The 24,887-nt window shown below is 42.7% G+C and overlaps 2 protein-coding genes and 1 long non-coding RNA gene across 27 annotated transcripts in view; 2 read left to right on the top strand and 1 right to left on the bottom strand.

The window, feature by feature from the left end:
- TTC1 (tetratricopeptide repeat domain 1) overlaps positions 1–9,248 on the top strand; it is a 47,024-nt gene extending 37,776 nt beyond the window's left edge. For all 3 annotated transcript variants that reach the window (XM_072824309.1, XM_072824310.1, XM_072824311.1), the window contains exon 8: positions 8,627–9,248. In XM_072824309.1, the coding sequence (XP_072680410.1) occupies positions 8,627–8,760 (134 nt within the window). In that variant the 3' untranslated portion in view covers positions 8,761–9,248. The remainder of the gene's footprint in view (positions 1–8,626) is intronic.
- A 3,274-nt stretch (positions 9,249–12,522) lies between these two features.
- On the top strand, positions 12,523–23,154 carry LOC140632369 (uncharacterized). Its single transcript, XR_012029923.1, has 3 exons — positions 12,523–15,451; positions 22,294–22,419; positions 22,906–23,154. It is a non-coding gene; the product is annotated as an uncharacterized lncRNA (long non-coding RNA).
- The window catches only part of PWWP2A (PWWP domain containing 2A), a 37,502-nt gene continuing 28,962 nt past the window's right edge, over positions 16,348–24,887 (bottom strand). For 19 of the 23 annotated variants that reach the window (XR_012029900.1, XR_012029901.1, XR_012029910.1 and 16 more), the window contains 2 exons: positions 20,883–21,002; positions 16,348–18,555 (listed from right to left, as the gene is read on the bottom strand). Coding sequence is in view for 3 of the 23 variants with exons in the window: in XM_072824305.1 (XP_072680406.1) it covers positions 18,542–18,555; positions 20,883–21,002 (134 nt within the window). In the remaining 20 variants the exon portion in view is untranslated. The remainder of the gene's footprint in view (positions 18,556–20,882; positions 21,003–24,887) is intronic. The other 4 variants (XM_072824304.1, XM_072824307.1, XM_072824308.1 and 1 more) reach the window with 2 other exon arrangements.

The following is a 24,887-nucleotide window of genomic DNA, read 5'->3' as shown; positions in this document are numbered from 1 at the left end:
TTAAACCTAGACAGTCCACAACCCTCTGGCCTCTGCTGAGAACTGTTTGAGAGTTGGGGAGACTTCGGGAGCCTTCTCCAGTTTTTCCAAAACAGGCTCTTTCCCTAATTTACATATTTAAATATGACACCATGTTTGAGCAGAAAAATTATTTTGGAGGTGCTCTTTCTTCAAAGGAGAAGGAAAAGAGCATTTTCTACCTATACTAACAAGGACTCGGTTTTAGAAAAAAGACAGTATCTGTACTTAACTGAGCCATATTTCATGCTGAAAGAGATGATGTTGGGGTGGCTCTGGTAGACTTGGAGGAGACCCTTAGACGGTTTTTTTTTTTTTTTTTTTGAGCCAGTATGAAACCGTAAAAGGATGTATATAAACTGAATCTTGCAGCCATTGTCAATTTTAGATGGAATCAAAACTTCATTTCTCCCTGCCTGCCTGGCTCAGTCCATCTAAAGTCTCATGAGCTAGTTTCTATCTCCATGGCTTTGGGCTTTACTTATATTGTTCTCTCCATTTGAAATATTCAAGTTGAGTTCATTCTCCTTTGCTTCTGTAATGAATTCTCCTCTGATCAGACTTAAGCAGTTTAAGTTGTTTGGTAAATAATATGTTTGTTGTTACACATAAATAGTGTGAATGGCTTTATCTTCTCTTTATCTTCTAAGTATAAGGACCATGAATAAGATCTTGCCTTTAGGTGTTCCCTACCATCAGAGAGCCTAAAAGAGAGAATGACCCTGTGTGGAATCCCAGCCCCACAAAAGCTTTCTGGAGTTCTTCCCTCCCTGATACAGATGATGTAACTGTGCTTCACATGCTAAGAGAGCCTTGGATGCTACTCATTCTGCAAAATAATGTCACCCCTTAAATATTCTGAGCAAGTTTTTTGCAGTGGACTGCACAATTTTTAGTGCTGGTTTCTCCAAGGATGCTGGCTTCTGCTGAAAAACCGGCAGTTAAAGATTTGAAAAACTGCTCAACACCATTTGTCATTGGCATTTACGAAGTTAGGTAATTATTTAACAAAGTGGGCTTTTATTTAGATTTGTTCAATAATCTTTGACTTGCTTTTCTTTTCTCAGTAACTTGACTGCATTTTTGTTGGAAAGAAGAACCCTGTAGCTGCCTCCATGATGGGGGGGGGGGGAATCCTAATTTAAATAACAAAGGGAGTAGAACCCACTTAAACATCTTGCTCCTCCCTTCCTAGCCTGTCATTTAGAAATATCATTAGAACAAGAGTGGAGACCCATAGTGGCCGTCCATCATAGTGCTGCAGTCCTTGCTAATCAGGTTGGCTTCAGATTTGAGGAAAGAGGTCAGCAACTGAAGTGTTTCCTTTAGTCTTTTTCTCTGGAAAGATTAGCTCCATGGCTGTAATAAGCCAGGAAATTTAAACAGTGAAAGGATTTGGGGGATGGTTAGTGGTGCTAGGCAGAGCACCCCAGGAAGCTCAGAGCTTTTTTTTAAGTGACTGGTAGTACAAGTGATCAATGCCCTATTTATTTGGCTTTGCTTAAATCTAGTGATTTTCACTTTTTTTATTTAAATAGATCTTTTTTTTTTTTTTTTTTTTTTATTTACTTATGATAGTCACAGAGAGAGAGAGAGAGAGAGGCAGAGACATAGGCAGAGGGAGAAGCAGGCTCCATGCACCGGGAGCCCGATGTGGGATTCGATCCCGGGTCTCCAGAATCGCGCCCTGGGCCAAAGGCAGGCGCCAAACCGCTGCGCCACCCAGGGATCCCTTTTTTTTTTTTTTAAAAAAAAAAAAAAACACCTTATATGGGGATCCCTGGGTGGCTCAGCGGTTTAGCGCCTGCCTTCAGCCCAGGGCGCAATCCTGGAGTCCCAGGATTGAGTCCCACATCAGGCTCCCTGCCTGTGTCTCCGCCTCTCTCTCTCTCTCTCTCTGTACTCTCATGAATAAATAAATCTTTAAAAAAAAAAAAAACCTTATATGATTACACCAAATTAGAACAGCTAGTTAAAGAAAAAAAAGTCTTACATGAAACCACAATGTAGAAAACAAAGAGTGGTATTTTATTTGTATGATTCAAATGTATAGCATTTTTATAATCAGAATAACCAGGCAAGTTTGAGGAACATAGAAATTTGAAATCAGATTTGGATGGTAGGCACAGCCTTATGAGTAGCTATATCTAATTTATTTCCTGTTTTGGTTTCACAGCATTAAATTTTTTCCACATAGGTAAACAGTAAAAACACTTTCAGATGAGATATTTTCAGAATCCCTGAAGCTCCTCTGCTCAGCTGGAGGAAACTGAGGGCAGATCTTTAGTGTACTGCTCTGCCCTCAGGAGCATCTTCAGAAGCATGGCTGTTTAACCTTGGGGAGACAGATGAGAGCCTTCCTGGGGTTAGGTTCTATACACAGGGAGTGGTGAGGTGAGCCTCATATTGGTAGCTATGCCAGGAGAGCAAGAGATGTGTACTTGGAGGCCAGATGATGATGCTCATATAGATCTCTGAATAAGCCTTGGTTGCAAATAAAAAAGAATGGGATTGTGTATTTTCACAAAATGTGAAAGAGACACTCTGCCTGGGCAGCCTGTCCCACTGATCACTAGTGACAGGTATCCCCAGTTAGTTTTTAATATCAGGCTTCTCTGATCAAGATTCCACTGAACAGCTATGAAAGCAAGGTATCTTTTGGGGCTGGTTCTCAGAATGCATTGCTCAGACCAGCTTCACGTGAGAACTCATTCAAAACGCACATTTTCAGTCCTTCTGAATCAGAGATTGCGGTGGAACGCAGCACTCAGTTCTGACAACCCCTCTACGTGTTTTCTGGTGCATACTTGAGTTTATCCTCCACTGTGAGGGGTGTGACTGCTGCATGGGAGCAGCATCATGGGAGGTGCATCGCAGGGATGCAGCCAGGAGTGGTCAGCCGTTCTGCTCTGAGAGAGAAGCAGAGGTCACTAAGCAGAAGCAGCAGGTCACTGAGTTTTACCTTTCCCTCTTTGTGCTGTAGCTGCAGCAGAGAAAAAAGCAAAAGATATTTGAGAATGTACTAGACTTGAGATTGCAGACACCTCTCTGTGGCCATCGATTCCTTGCTGTGTTCCATTTCTGGTGTTTATTTGGACAAGGTGTCACTGGAGAAATTGAGTCAGCTCACTGTAGGTTGTCACCATTTATCAAGTCCTAGGGTGGTGGCATTATGTCCCAGTAGCAGGTATAGCTTGTGTTCCAACAGTTCCATGAGATGCTACTCTTCTTACCATAACCAAGAGCTGCCAGGTTCCTGTCCTGACCTAGAAAATCTAGAGCCACAACTTGAAATTCACTGATTCCCCCAAAGGAACCAGAGACAAGGAGCAGGACACAGCTCCAGAATCCTTTCCCACACTGCTTCCTGCCCAGCTGCTCTGGCGTACACCTGGGCCTTGATCACCATCCAGCCCAGGTCTTCCATTTGTATTATTATCTCCTTATAATCTCTTGAGACATATTTCTGCTCTCCTGATTCCTAAAGTTTCTCCAGAGTTCACTCCTGGCCATTAGCAACCTAATGAGCACACATTTGTGAACTGATTTAAGAATGCCATCTTGTACGATGCCATGATCAAGAACTACATAAGGATGCTTAGGAGTAACTTGTTCATTATCTTGGCAAATATTGGACACATTCTGTTGGCTCTTCCTGTGCATGACATGCTTCTCTGCTCTGCATAGTAAAGGGTCCTAGACCCAGCTCCATTACCCAGGGTCACAAGAAAGCCTTGACATTGTCACTGACTCTTAAAACTGCTAAAGCCATATATGTGGATACCCTGGAAATCCAGGGTTTTTTTTTTTTTTTTTTTTTTTCATATTTCTCTTCATAACACCCTCCCTAATCCTCATTAGAGACTATACATGCAGTGTTTTGTACTCTGGCCACATTAGTGTCTCCAAACCACTTCCTTGCTGTGGTTATTCCCTCTGGAAGTATCTGTGTAGATTTTCACTGCCCTGCTTTCTGCTTCATTTCCTGGTTGTCACTCCATCAGCTCCTCTCAGAGGAATGACTCCTGCTTCTTTGACAGTTCTTGGTAAGGCTTGTTTCAGCCTCCACTTTCACCCAAGAGCTAACGTAGGCATTTGATTTGGCTGTGAATTTTTTCTTTCATATCCTGTGCTGTCTCTTGATAAGCCTTTTGCTCAGAGGAAAGCAAGAGGCAGCTTGCGTGGCTTAGGGCCTACGTCATAAGAGGAAATGTGGTGTCAGGATTCAGGTGTATCCCATGGGGCCCAAACCCCAGGGATCTTAACAAATGGCATTCCTGTCTCTCTTCAGGGTAAATGGACTACTGTACAGTTAGTATCTCCAAAGAGCAGTTACACATAATGAGTCCGTGGGTTATTGTGATACCATGTTGCTTGGAAGCATGGAAACTATTATTTATCAAATCTGGATCCAGTGACAGGCATCAATCTCTAGTCCTAAACGTTCTTGTCTGAGCACAGTTTTGGACTCTTCTCTTTGCCTGCAATCTAGTCTCACAGAGGAGATCCTAAGTCAGGGACATGTTGACACACATGGCTGAGTGATGGTACCAGATCTGCAACAAATGGAAATTAGGAAATCCAGTTGGGTACGGCCCTCATAGGGGGGAGGGTGTCGAACTTGGCAGCCAGCGGAAAGGGTGGCAGATAAGCTAATTTGGCAAATGATCCTGTCTTAGGGACCAGAAGGCAGGCTCCTTAGTCTCTGAGCATCTAACCTGACTCTAAACAGCAACAGGAAAACTCAGTGTGATTGTATATATATTTATGAGCATCATCTCTACTGAAGGTGTTTCTCTGCTTTTGCCATAAACAGCAAAAGATGAATTCTTCATAAACCAAAAATTTGTTGGTTCTACCATAATGTTTTGCTCTGTTCCCTTCTGTTCTCATTGGCCTCAGTCTGATTTCAGAGCTGCTTTTTTTTTTTTTTAAGATTTTATTTTTTTAATTATTCTTTTTTTAGGGAGTGGGGAGGGGCAGAGGGAGAGGGAAAGAATCTTAAGCAGGCTCCGTGCTGGGCACTGACATGGGGCTTAGTCTCACAACCCTAAGGTCATGATCTGAACTGAAATCAAGGGTCAGACACTTAACCGACTGAGCCAGCTAGGCACCCCTTAAGATTTTATTTCTAAGTAATCTCTACACCCAACCTGGAGCTTGAACTCACAACCCCGAGATCAAGAGTTGTGTGCTCTGCCAACTGAGCCAACCAGGCATCCCTCAGAACTTCTTTACCCAACATTATAGATATTCGAATGTTTGTTCAGTGAATAAATGGCTTCTTTCCCATGATGCTGCACTAACTTTCTGTCAGAATCCCCTCCAGACTCTTTCTTTGTTTTTAAAAGGTTTTATTTATTCATGAGAGACAGAGAGAGAGAGAGAGAGAGGCAGAGACACAGGCAGAGGAAGAAGCAGGCTCTCCATGGGGAGCCTGATGGGGGACTGGATCCCAGGACCCTGGGATCATGCCCTGTGCGGAAGGCAGATGGTCAACCACTGAGCCACCCAGGTGTCCCCAGGCTCTTGTCTTTTGATTCATTCTTCCCTTTGCCACAGTGTTATTAACCCTTAAAGTTCAGTTCTCAAGCCATCGGTGACCTTCCCTGTGGCACAAGAACCAGAGACCTCTGGCCTGGCTCATAAGAACACATCCTGCCAGGATGTGCCCTTCCATCCAGCTTGGAGCCCACTGGACACACTGCTCGCCCTTGCCCTCCCTTCTCTATACATTTATTTAAACCATTTTTGCCTGCCCTGCCCACTCCCTCCATCTCAGATGGCCGCGGTCCTGTCTGTTCTTAGGTGGGAATTCCTGTGCACACTCTTAGAAAAGACCAGATTCCCCCGCCCCCCCCCCCCCCCCCCCGCTTGTCCAGGGAGGAATCTTACTAACTCTCCTGGCACTCTGTATCTCAGCTTAACACTGAGCTGCCTTCTGTGTGTGTGTCTCGTCTTCCCCATCACGTCTCAGCTTATTCTGGTGCAGTGATTCTCCTGTCTTTGCATCCCCAGCACACACAGCAGGATGCCATCGCATAAACTTAGGACTGTTGGTTGAATTCAGGTCTGGTAACCTCAGGTCTTCTCTGATGTGGAGACTTTTTTATTGTGTGTGGCTAATAAGTTATCTCAGGCACTTCGTGTCCATTGTCTCATTGAGCAAGTGGAACTTCCCATGTCCTGTTCTGTTCTGGAGATAATGTAGTAAAACTATTGTAGAATATTCTAAAGGCTGAGAACGGACAGAAGAAGAATGATCGCCTTATGTAGGTTGAGTCCCCAGAGAGAGAAGCAGGGTCAGATGAGAAGTTCCAGAGACTGATAAGGGGAACACCTGTAGGAGGAGTGGGTGGAGGGGCGGGAGCAGAAGCTGTGTGGAGCAGAGAGCTGGCGGTGCCCGTGGCAGAGAGAGGGATGCTGGCTAGGGAAAGTCACAAGCTGCGAGGACCTAGTGCTGAGAAAGTTCCAGCAGAGCCACTGAGGAGCTACAGTTGCCTGTGGGAGTACCTTACCTGCCGCTGCCGGGCTCTGTCGGGCTCCGTCAGCAGGCGACAGGGATGCACAGCCCTGGCATGCAGCACAGCCACCCTGGCACCTGTGGCCAGAGAAGCACGTTTGCACACATGCCACTCTAGAGAAGCAAAATATGCGAGGCTCATGGTGGCAGGCAGTTTCCTCCCCCAGTCAGGCCAAGTGGAAACCTGCAAGAGGTCCTAACTGTCCCTTTCCATCTGCAGCTGAAAGGCTTGTCCCCCTGCCACCTGTGGAACACAGTGGCACACCAGCGTCCTGGAACTGCCAGGACCTTAGGGCACTGCCAAGTGCACTCTTTCTGAGATGCCTGTCTCGCCACCCCTGCACAGGCCGGGGAGCTTCTGCCCAGGGCCCACTTTAGTCCTGTGTTTGTCACCCTGCCAGACAGAGTTTCTCAGAAGCTGAGAATAAACTTTACTCCAGAGCTCCTGCTGCATCACATAGTAGATACTTTACATTTGGCGCTTTCAGTGCTTGCTCTGCAGTGAGATGGACTTGCAGTGGGCTCTCCTTCCAGGGGCAGGGGGAGGGATAGGGACCTGAGCAGAGGCTTGTTCGTGTAGGGTGGCCCTGCCGGTCTCAGGCAGTGTGATGTGACTCCTGGAGATTCATTCTCACTTAACTCCCTCCGTGTCAGGAGAGCCAGGGATTGTGCCAGTGGCGACATTTTACTCGTCTCTTTAAATGTTTGTTCCCTCCCTGTCCTCCTTCCTCAACCCCAGAACAGACTGCCAGGGTTCTGGGGAACTCACACCTAACCAAGGGTGCCCCCTCCTCTGTGCTGGTTGTGGCCCCTACCTGTGCATCCATCTGCTGGAGACCATGCCCTAGTCGGCACCCGTGTGCAGGGCTGAACTGTGCCAGCAGTTCTCCTCAGATGGGCACGCTCAGCATTATGTGTTCAGGTTTAGGCTGGGGAAGCCTGCCTGCAGAATGGTCAGCCTGGGTTCTGGGAGCTTCCCCAGAATACGGTGAGCTCTGGGGTCTAAGTCTAGACTGAGACCAAAAGTTTTTTCCATGAATTATCAGAAAAGACCTTGATGTTTAAGGGCTGTGTGTCTAGAAGTTCTTTACCTGGGCTTTACTTCAAGGTGGGACGCCTCAGAGAAAGCTGCTAACAAGCAGGATGGTGGGAAGGAACCTATAGCTCCGATGATTAAGGATTTCTTTCCCTTTTACCCCCGTTGTCCTCTCCATTGGGAACAGACCTGCAAGAAAAATTACAACAATTTAGAAAGGGTCGAAACTGTGTATTCACCTATCCCAGCCAAGATTTTCCAAAACACCCTTAGTTTCAAATATTCCATCTTATTGCCCCATGAGTCCCTGTAAATCTCTGAAAAATCCTGAAAACTCCAGCTTGTGACATACAAATTCCATGGCACTCTTAAATGTAGAATCAGCATTAAAATCCTAGGTTATACCATGTGTCTCAGTTTTGGCTGTTGGATGTGAGCTCACCTGGGTTAAGCCTGAATCCGAGGGAGAAGAGACTGAACTGTTGAGGTTGGCAGTGCTGTCAGATGAGCAAGAGCATTTGACATTTCTCATTTCCTGAGAAATGACAAGTTTGGTGTAGAAGCTAAGGCTTTCCTTAGTAAAGCAGGAGGCCCTTGAGTCTGAACCCAAGCTCGGTAGAAATCTGAGAGGGATCAGATTCAGCAGGTGGCTGCTGCTTTCCTCAAAGAACAGACTTGGAGGGTCCGCCGCCCTCAGCACCAGGCCCTGGGACTTGGCAGGATACTTTCAGCCCCCCAGGAACAACGGTCAGTTTGGCCATCATCCATCCCAGGGCCTGTGTCCTTTGTTGGTTCTGGCCAGTTAGAACAGGAAGCTTTGCTTTCCCAAAGGGAGCCAGTGGTGCTCCCTCACGATCATCTACAAAAGCACGGGTGTGGGGGTGAGTGGCACCAAAGTGACCACATTGCTGAGGGGCTAAAGGGTTCATAATTTTAAAAGCAAGATGCTCTTTATATTTTGTAATCAGATAGTAAGGCAGGATCAGTTGGGGTCTTCCTCCTTCTGTTTATTCCCCATATTTATCTGAATTTTCCATTTTCCATTACAGGTAAACTAAAAGATCTTGGGAACTTGGTTCTTCGACCTTTTGGACTCTCCACCGAAAATTTCCAGATCAAACAGGATTCCTCTACTGGTTCCTACTCCATCAATTTTGTTCAAAATCCAAATAATAACAGATAACAAAGTTCACAGTAGCTTGTAAAGCTGGCTTGGATATTTTGTGCTGCTCGCTATTAGCAAGGGGGAAGGCCCTGCCAATATTTAACTTTTAAAAGCATTTTATCTCAAAGACAGGCTACCCACTAGGGCCCAGTTGCTCCCTTTTCCCTCTTGTTTTATGGTCAGGGTGAAACACACTTCTGATGTAATAAGCCTAATTGGATTTCGATGTCTGTGTGGCTGTTGCCCTTGGTTCTGGCTGTTCTTTGCTTTGTCCAGGAGGAAGCCTGCTTGTCAAAGCTGGTCTCCTCAAGCTTTCCACACTGGCCCAGGCAGAGTATCTCCCGGCCTGAGCAAACTGCTGGTCAGAAACTGCCCAAACATGATTAATGGGGTTCCCGCCTACTGTCCCCTCTCCCTGAGTACTCCCACTGCCCAGGCGGCCGGGCATGGGCTCTGGCGTCTCCTGGTTTCCTCTGTGGTAATAAACGCTTTCTGTGATGGTCTGAGCTGGCTTGTGGACTTTGTCCCCGTAACGACAGCTGAAGCACCAGGCTTCTCTGGCTTCAGGAGCAGTGTCGCTAAGTGTTACTGGAGTCTACAAATCTGCCCAAAGTCTTAGTTGCCAACTTGAAGATGATCTTGAAGAAGTGACCATTCTACCACATGCTAGAAGAAACTCCATCTCACAAACTCTCTTGTACCTCTTCAGTTTTGTGCAGATCATTATGAGATGAGTGTTTTTATCCAAGCATCTTAACAGTTTCAACTTAAAATAGCTTCATTCAGGTATGGTGATACATAAACCCCAGAACAAGCCGTCTTCTTAGGCTCCAGCAACCCAGAGGTTTCAAAGGTAGGCTTAGGATCTTTTTCCTAGTCGTCAGTGATTGCTGGTGAAAAGCTTCCAGTTCTGGTTTGAGTGTCAAAGGCAGGGACATGCAGGTTTCATCTGAGAAAGGAAGCGCACATGTCATTCTCTGAGTGATGCTGGAATAGGGCCTACTTCCAGTAGGAAGGATATGCTGCTGCTTTGATCTGTTCCTCGAAGCCCCTTAGAAAGTGTTGGCAGGTAGCAGGATGACGTGCAGTACTAACTGAAAAGGTGAGCATGTCTTCCAGATTTTGAAATGAAATTCTTCATAGAATTAAGGGGAAAGGGAAAAAGCGTGGTTCCTTTTGCTTTGCTATCTTTATGGCAAATCTGGCATCTCATATTCCAAAGTGTTTGTGTGACATCACAGAAGTTGTACAGGAGCCTGGGCTGAGCACCGTATGGCCCAGCTCTCAGCAGGCAGTGCCTCCTGTGCAGCCGACGGTGCCAGAGCAACAGCTCTCAGGTCTTCTTGCCTCAGGACCCCTTCACACTCAAGGAAGTTTAAAGAGTGTTTTGGTTTATGTGGATTATGTACCTTGACATCAACCAGATGAGAAACCAGAGAATTCTCTTATTAAACATCTAGTTAATTCCTTTAAAAATAACATATATTTCCTGTTAGTATAAATAATATTTTTAGAAAAATATCTCCTAAACCAGAAACATTTCAGTAAGGAAAATGACATCAGTTTACATTTTTGCAAATCTTCTTGTGTGGCTTGATAGAAGATAGTAAAATTCTAAAATCTGCTTCTGCATTCAGGCTGTTACAGTTACGTCACGAAGTCTTGGAAATCCTACGCTGCACATACCTGTGACAGCAGGACAGTGAGAAAAGCACATGACCCCTTAGTATTACTGAGAAAATAGCTTGGATCCATGGAGACCTGAAAGGATCTCAGGAACTCCTCAGAAGCCTTAGCCCACTTATTGGCTTTTTTTTTTAATGTAAGCTCTACACCCATTTTGGGGCTTGAACTTGCCCCCAAGATCGAGTCACATGCTCTACTGGCTGAGCCAGCCAGGCACCCCTCAAACCATATTTTGAGAACTACTTTGTTAGATTATGACTTTCAAGCTTAATAACTGAGACTTGGCCAAGGTTGGGGCTGAGATTCCTGAGTACCTGTCTGACCCTCCAGGGAGTGGGGAAATAGACGTGTTTGCCTAGATACAGCCTGCCTCAAGACATTGCTGTTGCTGCGGGCTCTAGAGGTTTTGCTTCTCAGGCCTTCTCCCTCTTTGTCTCCCTTCTCCTCCTCCACCGTCCACCACCACCACCACACCGAAATCTCACAGTGGCCAAGTAATGCATCTGGAAAGGAAAGGAAGGGAATCTAACTAGATGTGCATTTTCTTAAGCCAAGGTGTGTTTTGGTTTTTTTCTTAATCAACCATAGTTATTTCTCTACTTACAAATCTGGAAGAAAAAAATAGAGTCGAACTTTTTGAAAATGTTTGACAATACAATGAATGGAATAGAATAGAAATGTTTGTATATGCTCCTATTCCAACAATATTGCAGTGGATCAAAGTAATTTTGGATCTCTTTCTAGAATTTCCTTGAAGACTATAAGATACATTTTATTTAAATACTATGCTCTCCTATTCCCCCTTTGCCTCACGACCTCCTGGAAGGTAAGGGCCATGTTTATTTCTTTATAGCACCAACATCTACTTCTCTACCAGAAACCTAGTAAGTTGGTATTAAAGGTATTTTATAAGAAGTGTTCTCAGTGTGAATAACAATCACTATCCAGAAGTCTCCAGATTCTGTACCCTTTGATTAGTACCTGGTTTTTAAAATGTCTCCTTGCTAACCATTATCTCAAGGTAAGTAGAAACTAGTCATTTTCCTCAAAATTTTAAGACCAGCAAGTGATTCAAGTGTCAGCTTAGAAGGTTTATGTGCTGTTTTTCACCTTACCCAAAGGGTGTGGTGGGAGGCAGTGAAAGTCAATAGCTTGGTTTGACCTAGTCTAGACCAGTGGATTGATCTGGACTTCCTGGATGGCCTCAACACCCTGCAGTTTCTAGTCCCGGTTAACTTTGTACAGTAGTGTTTTTATTTGGATAGATGGGCAGTTCTGGCTGATTTAGAGGGCACACCTAGGATTACTCAACAGTGAGCCCAGTATTTGTACACATGAAGCTTAAAAAGACACTTTGCAAAAAGAATCATTTTAAGCCAGTCCAGGCCATCATGTGCCACCGTGTAGAGCATTCAACCTGGCTCATAAGCATATGGCTCCTGGTCTTTAAAGGTTCATTTTTGCATTTTAAATACCTGCAAGGATTTATCTTGACGTTTTCAAAACTCCCCACCTTGTCCCAGATCACATTTCCACTGAATCCTGTGTTCTCTGTGCCTCCACACTATATCTTAGCTACCCCTCCAGCTCTTACAGAGCAACTTCCATTCACGGAACCTCCTGCAGAAGGCTCACCCAGGAAACGGGGACTATTTCTCCAACAAAATCTTACTCATCCGGTGCTTTTTCTGTGAGGAGTACACCGTAGATTAGTTCCTTTCTCTCACATCATGGATCTGAGTTGTGGTTAAATTCTGTTCTTCAGATGGACCTCTTTTTCTAAGTCTGAATTTGCATATAGGTTTACCTTCCATCACAAGCACTGCTCCTGGGTTCTTCCCACATATCCTTTTGCTCCTTGTCCTACCCCCCAGAATGCCATATCTTATTACAAGTTGTTGTGCTTATAGGAATAGAGAATATTACACCATGCTGAGATGTGGAGGCTGGGGAGTGGCCGAGCCTACTAGCTAATGACCTGAACATAGCAGCACTGGGCCTACATTTGAGCTGCAGTAAAATGCCAAGACCTCACACATTGGACCTTCAGTGTTCCTCAGGTATAGTTAAAAGCATGAATGTTTGTTAAGTCTACAAATGACCAAAGTCCTATTTTCTGCAGTATTCTGTGTCGTTGAAGGTAGGGAACTGCTTTTGGAAACGTTATTGGTCCTGCTGAGTACTTGTGCTCGTGGGGCCCTGAGCTGGCCTCTGAGATGGTTGCTGGGTTAGGCTTCACACGGCTCTCATGCTGGAGTTCAGACTGGTATAGGGAGACCAGAGACCTTTTGGAGGCATTTTACTGTCAACAGACTGGCGTGGGATGAGAAACTGGCAGCAGGTGTTAATTAAATGTAAACCTGATTGGAAGATATATTTGCAAGGATTGTCTGATCCTAAGAACTAACCAGACCTGCAAATCCTTTCTTTTAGCCAGTGGTGGAACGTCAAAGGGGAAGGTAGGGAACACCTGTGCAAGTGAGTGGCCGCTTGAATCTCAAGAAGAAAGAGCTTTAAAGAGAAAGGTCCAGTAACCATCTAAGACCAGAGTACCAATCTAAGAAACCTCCTAGGACAGGAAAAATCAGTGACTTAAGCCTCCATCCCTCTTCCTCTTATTATTTGAGCTTTTCCTTAAGCTTGCTGTTGGCCTAAAAGGCAGCATGGAACTTCGAGAGCTGAGTGTTTGGGGCACAGTCTGTCGGCCTCAGCCCAGGGGTCACTGCCAGCCTGGGTAGGTTTGTTCTGTTTGTTCCTATTGTTGTGATCCTGCCGCCCACCTCATCCCTCCCTTATTTCTTAAGGCATTGAACTTTTTTTTTTTTTTTAAGATTTTATTTATTCATGAGAGACACGGGAGGGGGAGGGGCAGAGACACAGGCAGAGGGAGAAGCAGGCTCCATGCAGGGAGCCCGATGTGGGACTCGATCCTGGGTCTCCAGGATCAAGCCCTGGGCCGAAGGCAGCACTAAACCGCTGAGCCACCTGGGCTGCCCCGTTGAACTCTTCCTTTAATACTTAATCGGTGTGTGCTGTGTGCTTGAGACATACCCCTAAACCCTAGTAAAATCCTGGAGCAATTTCAGGGACATGCATATGCTCCTTTTCAGCATGCCCCCCTCTGAACTGCAATAGTAACATGCCTAGTCCTCCTAGCACCTTCATTTCCTTTAAAAGAGGAAGTATGTGCACACTGTACCATTAGTGGCTAGGACATCTGTTCCTTCAGGGAACTCTATAAAAAAGGAGGACCAAGCCCACTCACGCTCCTGACACCGCAATGCTACCAGGCAGCCCGAGAGGTGGGGCTGGCATTACCCTGGAGCATGAGAACAGTTGCTTCAAGCCCTTCAAAGGGAAATCAGAGAAACTAGTAATGTTCATGAAAACTAGTGAAGATGGCCTCATATTCCAAAGCATTAAACATTTCAGTCTTCCTGGCTCCAGGCTGCTCATTGATGAAGCTGGGGCTGGACACTCAGGGCTTGTGAGTTAGTCCAGTCTGCCTTTACCAATGTTTGGAATACTTGGTAATAGGAATATTCCAGTCTTGTAATTTTCCAACCTTCTGAGGTCTGCAAACTAGGAATAAGCTCCATCCTGTAGGAGTTAAATTCTGTCAGCCAGAACTAGAAATAGGACTCTACCTTCTTCCTTTCACTCAAGGGGAAAACTTTGGAAACTCCCATTTCCCTCTTGCTAAAGCATGGCATGGCCTGCTGTCCCCCTGCCAGGGAAGCCACTGTTCAGTCCCAGCTCTCAGAGCTCTTGCTTGCTGAGAAATAGAGCTCACCCAGGTGGGAATTCTACCTCGGGCCCTTTGCCTGGACTCCCATTAGGCAGCCACCTCATACCACCAGAGCACCCCAGTGCCCTCCAGCTCCCCAAATGTAGCAACTCAGAAACCCACAAATGGTCAAGTCTCCAAACAGCCTAAAGACAGAAATCCTCAAGGAGGCCTGGAATGGGAAGCAGGGGATTGGAGTCAAGTGGGGCAAACAGTTTGCATTTCAAAGCCTAACCCTGGTGGACAGTCTCTGGTACACAACATTGTTTTATAGGGATAGTCTGACTACCCCAAAATAGAATGTGCTGTTTGCAGCTTTGCTTCATGAAGTTAACTGGGAGAAAAGGTCAGATCACTTCCTTTGTGACACTGATTAAATCCTGCCATTGACAGAGTTGGCATTAGAGACCAGGAGTTAGAGCTTCTGCTTATGCTGCAAAAGTGTTTCCAGCCCGCCTCGTTTTCTACAAGTGTTGAAGCTGCTGCATTTATTTAAAACATATGAAGGATCACCCCCATCCCTGTCTTCCACAAGGTTGCTTTGTGTCTCACTGAACCCCTGGCTGTGCTTTTCTAGAACAGTGACACAGCAGGCACTCCTTTACCTCAAGGTACTTCACATTGCTGATATAGTTCACCTTCCTTGGATCGTAGGTCTGAGCTGTCCATTCAGAACCCACAGGAATTAGGCACTGACAACTTAGAATTCAGAAAGGTAAGATTATAGACTATTTCACTCAAGGTAAAAAAATTCCGTCTTCCGTGTTTTTGACCAGTGCGGCTACAGTGAGATTGTGTCAGGAAGGTAACTGGCAGGACTTCGATCAAAATCCAAGTCTAGTTTAAAGCAGGTCATGCATCTAGAAGCATCCTCCTCTTAATATCACCGGTTTACTTTGCTTCCTTTGTGTTAGAAGGTTCTTTTATATACAGAACACCTCACAAGGAATTTAGGAAAGGCCTAATTCTATAAGTATTCTTAACTCTTAGGTATGGTAACCTAGCCACTGGGCTTGGCCAGCTCTTTCTTCCTCTTGCACAGTATTCCTGAGTTGTGTTCTCTTTTCATTCCAGGTTCAGTACTTTCTTGATATCAGAGCAAAGGAGTTGTTAGTCCATGAAATTTCATTGTGATGTTAATCACCAGAGAAAGGTGTACTTAACAATATACAGTGTGCTCTATTCCAAGCACTGAGGGAAGAATCCTTACTTGAAAGAGGACAACTGAATTATCAGGTATAAAAGCACAAAAACAGTTTTCTACAGTGCATACTTGCTGCGACATACCCCACATGTCCAGGATGGTACCAATACCTTCCATACACAATTCCAGGGCATGAATCCAAACTTCTATTTCCTTACATGAAGACAGCACCAGGAAGGTCCTAAGTTGTAGCCATGGGTCTCTGCACTCATTCCCTCTCCTGATAGGTGTGTCTACAGACACATGTATGTTAACATGACTGGGAGTGTGGTGGGGTGGGTGTCATGTGGAGGCTTTCCAGATAATGTGCATGTGGCTTGTTTACCTTGGTTCTAATTCCATTTTCATTACTAGGAAATTCAAGGGGGGCGGGGTAGATCAAAACAGACTCCATGTATACTCTGGAATAACAGAGCCTTCCAGAGGCTTGCTTTTCCAGAGGTGTGGGGGAGGCACACTAACCGAGGTTTTTGGTCAGTCTAAAAATTCTCAAATTTTTAGAAATTTGAGGTTTTAATTGGCTCATTTTTTCCTAACAGTGGAGTGTTTCTGGTTCAAACACATCGGACATGCTGAGCTTTTAAAGAAGCAACCATTTATCCGTAAGGGCAGGACTTCTTAAACCTACCAGTAGATATTTGCTCAATTTCATCTAGCTCCGAAGGGTAGCATATTTGTTTCCATCAGAAAGGAAAACAGTAATGTTTGTGACAGGATCATAATTAAACTCTTCACCCTTCCTCTATTCCTTGGTCGTAGAGGGTCCCATAAAAAATCTTCCAGTGATTATATAAAAATATGCTGTTCTCCTAAGAAAGCAGTATTACTTAAAACAGCTCCCTAAGGAACAACTAGTGGTTGAATCTTACTGGTTAAAAAACAGTAACTTAAAAACCTAACTCCTAAAAAATAAAAGTTTTTAAATAACTAAATTTTAAAAAATCAAGACTTTATTGGATAAATGTTACACAACATTCTTTAACATTTAAGTCTTAGCATACTTTAGATGAGAAACAACTTTTTTCATTCAAGTCTACAAAATGAAATAGGCTTGTGAAGATTTGAAACACAGACAAAGGTAGCATGAAGCAAAGCTTAAATATTAAGCAACTAAAGCAATGAAAAGTGAAATAGCAACATGGTATGTCTAGATTTTAAATACCACCAAATTTCATTTATTAAAAAATGAAAATGGCTTATAACAAAATGCCTTTGAGAATTTTGTCATGAGAAAAAAATATTTAGATACTTAAAGAATTGGGAGAGATCAGGTTTTGCCTTTGTATATTTCTTGGTCATTTCCATCACTGCGCAAAGAATTCTAAAGCTTCATTAAAAATCCTATTATACAGTCCACCATGGCTTGGAGTTACCTGGGTCTTGAAATGAGCCTGAAAGGTACTGCTGGTGTTCAAGATCAGAAAGAACAAGATGGACCCAAGCCTAAGCCCTAGGGCCGTGAAGAAGAGGGTACCATGGAGGTACACATCTTTAGAGCTCCCTGCTGCTCCAGTTCCTGAGCTGACTTTTTCAGATTTGATCAAACGTGTATAATGACTTCATGAAGTTTCTAAAAACACTTTAGCATGCGCTCCAAACTTTTACTTACTTGTAGCATAATTAGAGTTTATATTAAGCTCACTAGAAGACGGCCCACCTTTTCTTCTTGAGTTGTAAAACAAGTCCTAGGCAGGGCTATTAGATGTCTCCAACTCTCACTCAGATCCTTTTCTTAATCCTGAGTGTGGGGTTATTAAGTAATTCCAACCTATACAGTAAGATTATGGAAAGTTTGAACACTTGAGCCAAATGCTCACTTATCAGTTATGTTGCTTCAAATGAATTTTATATTTTATTTTTTGGCATTTTTTCCCTTTTTTGTACTAAGTAATCAATATGGATTATCTTTCTGGTTTAAAAAATAAATCAGTATTGCCACTAAAAAACTTCAGTTTTATTAAAAGTACGGCACCATCAAATATAAAATGCCTTAAAAATGCAGTTCTGATAGGTCCATCTGGTTTTGTCATGAAAGTTTTCTCCATTCATTAAAAAGAAAAATTAAGGTTTTTCATAATATGTATTTTCCAAAGACAAGAAAAAGACTGTGGTCTCCACTAATAAGAATTCATGTTCCATGCATGAAAGCTCTTTATGGGTCTGTTCCTACTGCCTGTTCCCAGGGTCAAGTCCCACCTGACACCTGGAAGAGTATTTTGCACTTAGAAGGGAGGGCTCTCCATGAGAGAGGTCCACATCAAAATTCAGGGGAAAGCCTTTCTACATCAGTAGAATGAAGAACTAGCTTAGAGTATTCATTTTCACTCTAAGGTCAACACTAGCCTATCCACTTTGAGTCAGAATTTAAAAGGTAAGAATGTAGTTATGAAAATGTGCACAAAATGTTAAATACTGGTGGCAAATAAATACATCTTAATATGTTCTAACAAGCAAACGTATATTCAAGATAATACAGCCCTGCTTTATTGAAGAAAGAAAAGATCCAAATTCTCTTTGCGGGGTGGGGCACTTTGCCATCCTTTTAGTAGGATGTTAGAGAATCTTTTCTCTTGTTTCCACTGGTACCCTGAAGGAGACTCTGGTCTCGCTTGGGTAGGTGCGACTCTTGCTGTGTCACAGGAGAGCCATCTTAGAAATGCCTTTGCTCATATCTGAACTGATTAACAAAACCTTGGAGAAAGCACAGAGTTTCTGTTTAAAAAATAATTCAGCATCTTTGTCATCATCCCGTGCCTTTTAGGCCTGTCCAAACTGTACTGAAAAGAACTTCACATTCAGAAAAAGTTACGGTCAGTGATAATCTTCATACATAAAATTCAAGTGAGTTCTTTGCGTGTTTCATAGCACTTTTCTCCTCCTCTCATGCATAACTTATTGCAATAGTTTATTTTTTTTTTTATAAAACATTTCCCTAATACCTTTTCTTCGATTTACTATAGCACAGTTTGCAAGTGCCCCTTTATTATTGACTGTGGGTTTTAACCACTGCCTTAACATTTACTTCTCAGTGCAGCTTTAAACATCTGAGTCTCCAATGGCATTCAGTCCTGATGCTCTGGTGTGGTGTCACTGTGGTACGGGTCCATGAAACCAGCAGCCTGCTAATGTCTTTGTGCTGAAATACAGTAAAGAAAAGGAAGAAAATGTAGTTAAGCACAAGTAAATGGGACAAAAATGATGTCCTCATTGTTTAAATTCAGTAGATTGAATGTTTCCTTTAAACCAGCTAACCTTAACCGATATATGAGAAAACAATGGACTTCCACTCTTAGCCAGCAGAAGCATTCATTTTATTTCCAAAGTACATCTGGCCACATTCCAACACAAAACTGTTGTCACCATCACAGAGTTAATCTGCATTTGAGTAGATTTTAAAAATATTTGTCAGTGAGTATTTGCCTGATGTTGGGGCGGGGGAGCGTTTAGCTCCGTTCTCTGCTGCCACTTCACTGGTATCCATGTTAACCTTTGTAAGTCCACGCAGCTGCCGTGGACTGCTCTGAAGCGCCAGCAGCCTTCTTCTAGCACAGACCACCTACAGACTTAGGCAGATTTAAATGTGAAACCAACCTAGGTGCAGGTCAGCTGCAGACCCTACTGTCTGCATATGTGCAAAGAGCAAACCAGGAGGATGGACGGTGCCTTCCCAGAGGTAGACACAGCACATCAGAAGGCATCCAGAGCACCGTGTTGCTACTCGAAGACAACTTCTGTACACTAGGTAGACTGACCACAGAGTCCCTTATTACACCAGCACACAGGATCTCATGAGCAGAGGCGCTCTTCACCATACAAGGCTTATAAAAATTCCTGCTAGACAGCATGACCAGAATTTCTGACTAACATTATCAACTTCCCTTTAATACCAAGTGGTAAGAACCCCACGGCAACCCTCTATCATCTTTGGTTAATGCCTCTCGGACCTGGTAGACTAAGTACCAATAAGAGCTTAAATTCTAAAAGAGTTGATCATGGAGAGAATGATGATTTTTTTTGGTCAAATGTATTTTTAAACCAAAGATCTGTGGTGTTTTCAGAATAACAACTGACAAAACAAATGCAGAAGAGAAAAAGAACCCCCCCCCCCCAATCCTTCCCAATATTTAACTTCCAAACATTTCAAAGGAAGTGTCTTTGCCATTCTCTGGTAGAACTCTTGAGCTTCTGTTAGCTTCCTGGGTTGCCTCCCTGACTTATTGGATCGAGGCCTATAAAACACAGTAACAGAGCATTCTATCACATTTTTCTCAAGCAATGAACAATGGCTTCTAGCCGTAAATACCACACACATCAGAATAGAAGGTGAATTGTCTTTACTTCTGAAGAAACAGAATCATTAATACCGTTAAATTTGACACTGAGCTAAGAAACGTTTAGTTTTTAAAACTAGTATCGTGTAATACTCTTTTAGACCCACACATAACTTTGTAAGTAAACTGAAAGAAAAAAAAAGGTAAACAGCCAATCCCATGCATAATTCCCTTTCCTTCTATTTATCACTCACTATTTGGCTTCAACCTTAGGGAGGCCTATTCAAGTTGACAAGAAAGCCCAGGGTTGAAGCAGGTCTTATTATTCATATGAGAGGTGCAGAAAACTAACACTATTCCCTCAAGAAATCACCCTACCATCCCTATAGTACAGGTCAGCGTCCACAATCTCCCAGCCTCAATCTCTGATCCAAACTGTGCCATTCTGACCCAGCTTGCAAATTACAGGTCCTATGCAATATCATGGCTCTTTATTGGCTGCAAACACCATATGGTTAAATAGCCTTAATTCAAGGAAGCAAAATGGGATCATAAGTTCAAAAGCAGCACAACAGAAATCCTTAAATCTTTCCAGCTGTATAAAAACCCAAAATAAGCCTTTAAGGCACTATCCAAAGAGGTCTCAATAAATGTACTTAAAGAGATTACGGCCCCTCTGAGTTTTGACTTTCCTTATGTAAATGACAGTGGTTTTGAAGTCAATTCACTGAGAACATATATATGTTCACCTATGGACATACATATATATATATATATATCCTTATATATACACACATTAAGAATGACTAAGAAGTTAAATGGATATCAAAGTGACAAAGAAAGACTGAGATAGTGAAAAGATAAAGAAATCCACTATTTGACTTCCCACGGAGGCTCCGTTGCTATTTGACATAATTCTACAATCTGATACCCAACTTTTACCACCCTAGGAGAAACTCTCATTTCACAGGCGTTCACAGGAGGCTAGCTCTACTTTTTTTAGCACAATTGAAAGTTATTTTCTCTCATTAAAATTGTCACCTGCATGAGGTACACCCAGCTACCAAGGTCAATGAAAACTACAGAAAAAGAACTAATGAATTCTTTTAGGTCTAGCCTAATCTACTTTAGAATGATTAAGTGATGACATGATGCCCTCTTCACTTTGTGGCAGGGCTTAACACAGACAGACCTGCCCGTCTCAGTGTTAACTTCAATGCTCCCAGTCTGAATCCACAGTGGTCTGTCAGACACTGTAAGGGAGCAGCAGGACTCGTCACTGTCTGATGTAATAGCTGCCATTTGTTGAGACCTATGGTAGAAAAAACCAAGTTAACAAAAATAGAGCAGTCATTTGAGTTCTTTTAAATCCATTTTACAAAAAAAAAAAAAAAAAGTTTTAAAAATAAGACCAAAATTCAGTTGAATTTTCATAATGAATGTAGATAACTTGCTGACTTCACAGTAAGTGAAGCTTGGGTACTTAAAGAAAAGACTTGAGGTGTTGACACACCAGCAGTGGCCAGGAGAGGGCACTCTCCGGCACAAGTCAGTTCAGCAGCAACAGGCCTTGAGGCGCCCACACTAGGATGCTGCCCTCCAGGCTGACACCCACATAATGTTCCAGCTCAAAAATTTCTAGCCTACCACTTAGCTAGGGTTGGAGTAGTCCTGATCTCAGTATTCAGCGAGGGCTGAAGTTGTCATCCTTGTCCATGTTCCCTCCCTATTTTGCAAATAACCTTTTAATGCCCGTGACCACCTATGCACACTACTCAGGACCTCACCCTCCTGTGTGAGTTAGTATCTGCTTGAAATAAGTTTGCCAGGATAAGCTTCCTCACTTGGGCTTTCAGAGCAGACTTCAAATACAAAGAATAATTCAAATGAAGAATAGCTATTTTAAGACTTATTTTTAACATATTTGCTTGTATTCTTACTCCTCTATTTTAAGTATAAACAATTCATCACATCATGGTAGTCAACTCTGGGATCATTGATTTACAGGATCTTCAGTCTTTATAATGAAATAATTATTTTTAGAATACTAAGGTACATAAGAAACAGTAACATATAATCAAAACTTTTTTAAAAGGCTTTTCTGACACTGAAATGGAAAAATCTCATATACATGATCTATAATTTTAACTGAATTTTAACTCAAAGGAGAACAATTTTCTTAAATGAGATTTAATGAGGTTATTCACCTTTTTGTTCATGGGAAAACTTAAATATACTATGTAAGTATATCTTATATACTGAAATACACTATTAACTGTAATCCAACAGCAATCACAGAAGAAAAAAAGTAATCTGAGTGCACGAAACCATTTAATTTTGAACCTCTCCCTCCAGAAGTCAAACGTGTTAGGTTTCAACAATCATTCTAAATCTCTTCTTGGGGGCACCTGGGTGGCTCAGTCTCAGCGTCTGCCTTGCCTTCAGCTCAGGTTATGACCCTGGGATGAGCCCTGCATCAGGCTCCCTGCACAGCAAGGAGTCTGCTTCTGCTTCTCCCTCTGCCCCTCCCCCCCGCTGCTCAAGCACATGCACGCTCTCAAATAAAATCTTTAAAAACAAGTAAATCTATTCTTGGATTCTAGGTAAGAGAGTCAAGAAGCTGCCTCGAAAAATGATCACCTTTTGCTGTACATTCCAACCCCGAAACACCATAAAAATATCAACATGCCTGTCTCAGTCCACAGAACCTGGCTCATGAGTCTTTGGTGGTAATATCTGAGTTTCCTCTCAATGCTTTTAGGGCCTCAGGGGTTTCTTTAGAAACAGACCACACATACAGGATCCATTAGGAAGAGCCAGGGAGCCCTGGTGGTGATGCAACAAATGGAGGGATACCCTCAAGAAAGGCAGTGTTTTACTGGAAATTATCCTTTAAGAGAAAGCTTATATGCCACAATGGCAACTCTACCTGGGAGGCAGCAGAAATATAAAGGGGCAGATCAGAACAGGGGAAGTCATGAAAGAAGGAAGGAAGTAATGCTATGAGAGCAAAGTTTAAAGAGTTAATATTATATACATGTACCTATTATCTTGCAGAACACTCTAAGTTTTCCCTTAATACAGTGTAGTATCACACAACATGAACAAACAGGAAAAGCAGAGTGCCTCGTTCTTCAATAGACTTTCTGGTTTTCTAGCCTTGGTGCTATTTTTCTAAGCAGTCATTCTAATATGATTTTAATTGTTCTTCCCAGCCTACCAGGACTTAAAACAAGATGCCACTCCCAGCCGGATTCCCAGATAAAAACTAAACTGGAGGTGGCAATCATAGATTTATAATCAACAGCATCTCAAAAATGAGCCATGGGTAAAGAGGACTATCTTCTGGAAAATATGGCCACAACGCACACAGATCAAGGCTTTAGAATGTGTATTTATTTCCCTCCTAAAAAGTGGAAAGAATCTACTCAATCATACCAGTAGCAATAAAAAATAAAAAGGAATGTTCAAATTAACAGCCATTTTTTTCACCACTTGACAAAAAATATTAAAACACTAGGGTCCCAAGGGAATAAGGCATTTGCGCAAATCAGCTAACTTATGCAACTTAAAAGCCAACAGGCATAGCTTCATGGTTCTAATATCTTTTTAAAGCTCTCCTAAGAGGACCTCTACTCCAGTGAGCCCCACAAGCGCAAAAACTTCTCTTGCCTCTCTAAAAGGATTTGGGATGTGCCAGGTTTCTGGGATGGTGATTGGTCGTTTGTATATAACTGTCTCAACCAGAATTACTCTTCCTCATTCATTCACGGATAGACATCATTTCTCCTTTGTCAGGCCCTGTGCTTGGCATAAGGGAGAGTAGAAACAGGAGATGAATATACTGGAGTTTATGCAATACATAAATGAATGAGGCAAGAGCTGAAATAGGAGGTGAATGCAGTTCATTGTAATCCCCATAACCTCCAACCCAGTGCCTTCCACAAATGCCTATGGGAAATAGTTCATGCCTTCTAGATATTTATGGACCATCATATTAAGATTATTGTAATCTCAGATAAGAATATATTATAACACCTTTCATTCATAAGGAGTATATGCTGCACAAAGATAATTTCAAAAGCTACCAGGATGAAATTCCTACACCATACACAGAAAATGGTGGTTGTGGCAAGGATGGCAAGCTATTTCTATTAGGTCTTATGCTAGGCATTTTACTGCTTTGAATATTTAAGTTCTCACAATTACATTATAAGGAGGTATGATTTTTCTCCTTATCACAGAGGATGACATTGAAGTAACCTAAGATCATACAACTAGCTTATAAGAAGCAAATCCAACTCTTCCTTTGAATATAGGAAGAAATCTGGCTCAAGACCCTGTACTTTGAGAAATGTGCCTAAAAAGTGAGAATGATTCTTTGCTCAGGGTACCTGGATGGCTCAGTCGGTGGAGCGACTCTTGATCTCAGGGTAGTTGAGTTTAAGACCCATGTTAGGTACGGAGATTACTTAAAAATCTTTTTTAAAAAATGATTGTTTGGTCAATAAAAAAAGCTGGTGTGGAGCACCGCTGGTCACTGGCAAGTTATAGAAGTATCCATTTCTGTATTTTATACTCAACAGGATAACCCTCATGTTCTTCCAAAAATATTCTCCCCAGGGAAGCAAAAAACTGTTTTACTGGGGGAAAATTATATCCCTTCTAGGCTTTTTCAGTAACTTTTAAGTGAATCTTTGTACTGGAGAGAACTGATAAGGGACACTGAGAGTTAAAAAGTTATCTTACACATTTCTTTTTAAAATGTCTTTGCTAATAAAACTTGATATACATTATAATTACAAGTTTTTAGTTTAAATGAAAAGGGGGAAAGCGTGATAATAACAGCCTAACACTTTAGCTATGGCATATGCAATTTCCTTCTCCATACAGGCACTAGGAGAGAAAAAATTATGAGTTTTAAATCATAATTTCTGACTAAGACTAGATTTCTAAGTCTTAACCAATAAAAAGAAGCTACCCGTCATATTCTTATGATACAAGGAAAATTCTATATTTAAATTATGGCTGAGTTTTCAACTTACTTTCTAATGAGGCCTTATAGAACTACCAAGAATTTGAAGAAGAAAATTTTAATTCACATTTAAACCAAATTTTAAGGGACGCCTGGGTGGCTCAGTAGTTGGGCATCTGCCTTCAGCTCAGGGCGTGATCCCCAGATTCAGGATCGAGTCCT

Source organism: Canis lupus, chromosome 4 (assembly GCF_048164855.1).
Source record: "Canis lupus baileyi chromosome 4, mCanLup2.hap1, whole genome shotgun sequence".
Lineage (NCBI taxonomy): Eukaryota > Metazoa > Chordata > Mammalia > Carnivora > Canidae > Canis > Canis lupus.
The sequence above is the reverse complement of the archived record's forward strand: the minus strand, read 5'-3'. Positions and strand labels throughout refer to the sequence as shown.